The sequence below is a fragment of the Pongo abelii genome, chromosome 1 (assembly GCF_028885655.2).
Source record: "Pongo abelii isolate AG06213 chromosome 1, NHGRI_mPonAbe1-v2.0_pri, whole genome shotgun sequence".
Taxonomy (NCBI): Eukaryota; Metazoa; Chordata; class Mammalia; order Primates; family Hominidae; genus Pongo; species Pongo abelii.
Genome location: NC_071985.2, coordinates 12,428,203 through 12,434,765, shown reverse-complemented (window position 1 = coordinate 12,434,765; position 6,563 = coordinate 12,428,203). Strand labels below are relative to the sequence as shown.

The window sequence follows — 6,563 nt, the reverse complement described above, 5'->3', positions numbered from 1 at the left end:
CACTGCACCCAATGTGTAGTCGTTTATCCCTCACTCACTCTCACCCTAGCCCTTATAATCTTAAGATTTTTGGCTATTTAGGACCATCTCATTCCTCCCTCCCTTCTTTGTTGCATTCTCTCTCACCTACTCCATTCCCCCCACCTTCCAAGTAAGACCAGATGGTCTTGGTAAGACTGTGATACACATTATAATAATCTTTCAAATCTTCAAAACTGAGGTATAATTACATACGGTAAAACGAGAATGGCATGCAAATTTGTGCCTTTTTTAAAGCTTAGTAAACGCCATAATTTGGTTATAATTTTTATTTTTCTGGATGCATTTGCTTTTCCTTACATCTACCATGCTCAGCCTTACAGAGATTTTTCTAGATGAATTTGCTTTTTCTCACATCTACCATGCTCAGCCTTATAGAGCTGCCCTTTATTTTAGAATTCCCTAAAGTGCTTACAGAGCTGCCCTTTATTTTAGAATTCCCTAAAGTGCTGTGTTGTACACAGGGAGCTTCTCCTCACTGGAACAACCTTACCTGGCACCACTCTTCCTTCAGGACCCAGATTCTTCTTTGAAACCTTTCCCTAGCCCCTTTGAATACTGCAGCTCTTTTAAAATGTATGTGGTTCTTTTTTCCCTGTTCAGTTATTAATCTAATTAGGTTGTGAGTTCCTCCTCCAAGAAGGAGGTGAGGGTGCGATGTAGCTTGTCTGATTTTGCATTCCAAGTGTGTACCCCAATGCCTGACACATAGTAGGTGCTCAATATATGTTTACTGTCAAATAAGTGACAATTAACACCCCAATATGGTAATTCAGAGTTTTCATAGCGCGGTCAAACGATCTCATTTAACGCCTACTACAACCCTAAAAAATTCTAATTACTACCATCCTATCATTCTTGTTTATAGAGTGTGGAGACTGAGAGGTTAACTGTCTTGCCCAGCGCCAGTCAACAGCAAAACGGAACTAAAATTTCAGGCTCGACACCACACAGCGTGTCGAGATCAGCACGAACTTGGCGTTGTGACTTTTCCTTAGAGGGGCCACTTCGGCTTACACTTCCGGATCCTGGGCAAAGAGGCGCGAAAAGCCCCCGCGGGGAACTGGGGAGCGGGACTACATCTCCCAGAGAGCCCCGGGGCTAAACCACAGGTGATTGGTTGATATTGACAGCCAATGTGGCTGCGAGGAGCTCGTGCAGACCAATCACAGGTCGGAAGGGGCGGGACCTCCCACGCCGAGGATAGCGTGAGCGCAGAGCTAACCGCGCTCTGAACGGCCCTGAACATCTGCGGGGCTTAGAGTCGGATTCCACGTCGTCCTCCTCTCCAGGTTTTCTCTTGGGTCCTTTTCCGTGCCCTCCCGCGACTCCGCCTCTGGCCGCGCGTGTCTGGCTGCTAGGCCGACACCAAGGACTGGCCGGGTACCCGGGAAGAAAGCACGTGCTCCAGCAGTTGCCGCGCCGCGCGTCTGCCCGTCAGCCCCGCGCCCAGCCCCGAGAGAGGCCCTAGGGCGCTGTGGGCTTTCGGGGTCCGCAGTCCCCCCGCGACGCGAGCCACCGGGAGGCGTCAAAAGACCCGGGCCTTGTGTGGCAGGCTCGCCTGGCGCTGGCTGGCGTGGCCCTTGGCCGTCGTCACCTGTGGAGAGCACGTCTTCCCTGCCGCGCCCTCTGCGCGAGGAGGAGACTCGACAACATGTCACCCGCGCTCCAAGACCTGTCGCAACCCGGTAACGCTGCGACCCCGTCTGCGTGGTTCGGTTGTGTTTCTTAACCCGTGCTGTGGCCTCCTAATCCTGCGGCGATTCCCTTCTGCGGCGGGAGACGCCCGGCGGTGTTTCCCCGCGTTCGGGGCGGCACCTTTAGAACTTAGCGCAGGAGCCCGGAGGGCCACGTGTTTTGCTCCACTCTTTCTCCGACCTTCACCTCTTCCTCCCCAGGCAAACCATCAAAACCTGCAAAAAGCGCCCTCCCCTTGCCCCCGAAACACATTCTTAATGTCACAGTAACTAAACTTTCTAGTTCGACGCAGCATAAACCAGCTGGGCCCTCTGGAAGTTTTTTTTTGCATGGTGTGACGCTTCCATTCGTAAATATGTATTGCGCACCTACTGCGAAAGAAAGTTCGGGCGCGGAGAGACAGACGAGGAAACTCAGAGAACTATTTAAAACCACTGCATGGAACTTTTTATTTTCTGCTTCTACGCACGCTGCTGCAAAACTGCAATATGCATAGACTCGCTATGTTAAAATAGAGGAGCAGGCCCCACCTCCAGATACCGAAATGGGACGTAGTAATTTCAAGCGATTCTGATGTTGGTGGCCCTGGGATCAACAGCGAGAAAAAGCTAGTTTAGCACAAGAACTGAACGTAATGTTAGCTTTATAATGAGCTCTAGATCTCTAAGATCATGCCTGATTGTAATTTGTGGACAAATACACCGGTAAAAACGTGTGAGGAGATGTAGAAACGAGAATTAGTGATAAGTACAAAACAGTAAACGTCCTATGACATAGTGGGGATGTTTAGCTTCAGGAAGAGAGGGAATACTAAATTCGTAACGCACAAGGAAATTTATCAGAGGTTAACTGGTGACTTTATTGATTCTTGGGTTCTGATAACGGGACTGATACAATTGTTCTTGAAACTAGTGGAACTGTGGCTGAGAAACATATCATTGCTGTTGTTAAATAAGATATAAAGCTCCCTATGAGAGGTTTATATCTTATTTAACATATTAAATAAGATGTAATGAGGTTACATCTTATTTATATTTAATATTTAATTTATTTAATATATTAAGATGTAAACCTCCCTATGAGAGATTTATATCTTATGTAATAAATGATCATAGGGAGATCATGTATTTATTTGGAAAACATCTTTTACTCATGATTTGTGGCCTCCCCCTTCCCATTTAATTTAAACAAGTAAAGTTATTTCCCTTTCATCTGAATTTCGGTGTCATTATCAGGAGCAAAATGCCACTGAAGACTTAAACTACTGTGACTAGTGAGTGATTTTTTTTTTTTTTTTTTTTTTTTTTTTAAACAGAACATGAAAGGAAAATTGTTGAATGTTTGAATCTAGCTTAGTCCCTTCACCCCCAAGGCTGGCTTCTAGAGTTGAGCACTGACTGGAGTTTAACCAAGTCTAGGGCCTCTGAAGTTCGGAATCAGGCCGGTGCGCCTAGAAAAGACCTTAGATGTAGTCCAGCTTCTGTCTATGTGAGCAACTTTTATTGAGATTAGAATCAGGTTTTAACTTCCTAATAACCCTTAGTAATTTACTGGCGTACAATCTTAATGAAATTTTAATGGACAGCTGGGAATTCCTGATTCTCAAGGTTGGGCCTTAAAACTAAATGTGACTTCAGACCATGGTTGTGTGCCCTGGGGAAGGAGGATGGTGGGCTAGCAAATACATCTTGGGAGAAAATTTTAACTACAGCTTCTAAAGGTTTCTTGGTTTCATCCTTGCTAAGTACTGTGAGTGTTATTTGGAACTCAGTTGATGAGTGATTAATGAAGGAATGAATAAATAATCCAGTGAATTGGTATCAGCCTAATTCTTCTCTGGCTTATTAAAATCAAAGGGGGAAATAATATATATTAAAAATGGAATACTGCACAAGCAAAGAGATGCCCCTAAAGAGGCTGAGTGCGGTGGCTTGCATCAGTAATCCCAGCACTTTGGGAGGCCGAGGCGGGCTGGTCACCTGAGGTCAGGAGTTCGAGACCAGCCTGGCCAACATGGTGAAACCCCATATGTACTAAAAATACAAAAATTAGCCGGGTTTATAGCGAGTGCCTATAACCCCAGCTACTCAGGAGGCTGAGGCAGGAGAATCGCTTGAACCCTGGAGGCGGAGGTTGCAGTGAGCCAAGATCGTGCCACTGCACTCCAGCCTGGGTGACAGAGTGAGACTTAGTCTCCAAAAAAAAAAAAAAAAAAAAAGTGTAGCAAGTCTGTGCAAACTAGAGATCCAAAAATGAAAAAGAGAAGTAAGATTGTAGTAAGATTGTTTTTAATAAAGCAAAGAAAGGACAATGCTGAGAAAGCATTGGGATCATTTGACTATAATGCAGAAAATAAAAATGTGCTTTTGCTGTATGTGTTCCCCATTTAGCACAGTGGAAAGAGGGGTCCTAAGTAAGTCAGACCTACTTGGGGTCATTTTACCTTCAGAGCAGATGTGTTCTTGACACTGCAATTTAGAACTTCCATGCACATGTTAGGACTTTATTTGTTTAGGCCTTCATCTTGTCATTCTTTAGGCTAGTTCTTAAAGGTGGTACTAGCTGATCTACCCCCTCCAAATCTGACTAGGGCTTTTTACCACTTATTCCCATGTTTATTCTTTGGAACGCTTGCTGTGAATCAGAATATTGTTAGCTAGAAAATAAGATGTTAATGGCAGGGAAAAACCCCCCACAAAATATATTGGCCAAATCCACTCAAAACGAGAAAATACTGTGTGATCTCTTAGGCTCACTAGCCAGGAATGTACCTTGGGACTCTCCTCTGCACTACAGTTATTTACATATACTTACATACATTAAACATAAAAATATTTCTGAAATAGTGTTATAACTAGTCAGCTAAATGAAAGAACTGCAAAACTATATTCTTATATTTACTGTGAAAGATAATCAGAAAGAATCTGCTTTATTTAGAACTTGACTAGTCAGTAGTTAAATATACAGAATGTTCTAGACCTAATGAACTGAATACAGATAAATACAATTTTGTTGTTGTTTTTCTTCATGGAAGAGTGACATTTCAGTAGATCCCCACTCTGCCAGGGGAAGGAATTGTCAAGGTGACTTATTCTTTTGAGCAAGTTCTGATAGTAATTAGAAACCAGTGAATTAGAATGGTAATTAAAGCCAGTGAAAAATGACCTACTGGAAAAGCTGGAGGAATACAGAAGGCTAAAAATAGAGAACACTTAATACCAACAGATTTTCTGAAGGAAGACTTCTTAGTTTCTCTAAATGGGAAATCTTACATTATCCTCTAAAGGAGAAATAAGCAAGTAGATAATGAGGAAGCAATGGTGGTTTTTTTTCCCCCTTTTTCTTGAGACAGTCTCATTCTGTTGCCCAAGCAGAGTGCAGTGGTGTGATCACGGTTCACTGCAGCCTCGACTTCCCAGGCTCAAGCAGTTTTCTTGCCTCAGCCTTCCTAGTAGCTGGTACTACAAGTGCATACCACCAGGCTTGGCTAATTTTTGTTTTTTTTTTGTAGAGATGAGGCCACTGTGTTGCCCAGGCTGTTTTCGAACTCGTGGACTCAGTGATCCACCTACTTCGGTCTCCCAAAGTGTTGGGATTACAAGTGTGAACCACCACACCCAGCCTGAGTAATGGATTTTTAAGGGCCTCAGTTGCATAGGAGTTTTTTATTCAGTTCGCAAAATTCCTGTGTTTTATTATATATTCCTTTTTATCTGTATTTTCCATTCACAATTCTCTTGTTTCCATAGACCGCCTTTTTCACATATATCCATATATTTATACATTTTGTTGTAAACTCTAGTCTATAGGTATTTTTACTTCACATTGTACATTACATTCTGGAATGTACAAGGAACTAACACAAATCAATAAGAAAACAAATTAGCTTTAGACATTGAAGAATCTCCCCCAACCCATCGTCTATTATTTTTGTCTATGGTGACTTTCATTTAACAGAAATCCTTGGTTTTTATGTAATCAAATTCATTGTTTTTTTAAAAAATTAAGAGGTTGGTCTTTTTGAGTTTTAAGAAGTTCCTCTTCATTCGAAGTCACAAAGTTCTTCCCACTAAATTATACAATAAGTTTGTCAGGTTTCTGAAAAACCAAAGCAGATGTTTTTAAAAAGCTTTTGATCTCTTGCCGATACGGTGGCTCAACAAACAAGATATCAGAATTTGCATGTGTGGGGCTGGGTTGTTTTATGGTAAATAGTGAACTGTCTTAAGGTCCAAAAACAAAGCTTATTATTTCTGGATTGAAAAGGGAATACAGTAAGGGCCCCATGGAAAAGTACTACGACTTTTTATGAAAATGAGAGGAGGGGTGGAGGCACTCTGAGTGGTTAGATTTGCTAAACATGTGTGCACTCGCTCAGTGGAGGAGATAGGAAGAAGGACATGTAAATAATAGGATATTGATTGATATTGATTAATCATTTTGCTGATGCCAAAGGACGTACTTCACTGTCTGTGGAAAAGATTGCCTTTTTTTCCCTAGAAAGTTTGAATACCTTTTAAATATGAAATTTCATGTGCATGACCTATTTCCCCACTGCCACACCCCAGGCTCACACGAGGCTTATGATTCAGTCATCCACTTAAGTTCACGTGATGTCATTTCAGGGAGAATTCCAGCTACATCCTTTTGAGAAGAAAGCGATTCAGTTGGGCATGTCGGTTAGAGTCTTTAGTTCTTTGTCTTCTCATTCCTCATGTGAAATTATCTACATTTAACAGCTTCACTGAGTATTTTGTTCTTTCACTCAACTGAAAGAAGACATTTCCAAACCTGCAAATATGCCATTCGTGCCCCAACATGACCAA

At 42.5% G+C, this 6,563-nt stretch overlaps 1 protein-coding gene across 3 annotated transcripts in view; it reads left to right on the top strand.

Moving 5' to 3' along the window:
• Positions 1–1,237: 1,237 nt before the first annotated feature.
• Positions 1,238–6,563, top strand: part of MTR (5-methyltetrahydrofolate-homocysteine methyltransferase) — a 106,948-nt gene continuing 101,622 nt past the window's right edge. The window contains exon 1 of one of the 3 annotated variants that reach the window (XM_024232989.3): positions 1,238–1,727. In XM_024232989.3, coding sequence (XP_024088757.1) covers positions 1,694–1,727 — 34 coding nt within the window. In that variant the 5' untranslated portion in view covers positions 1,238–1,693. 3 annotated transcript variants of the gene reach the window in all.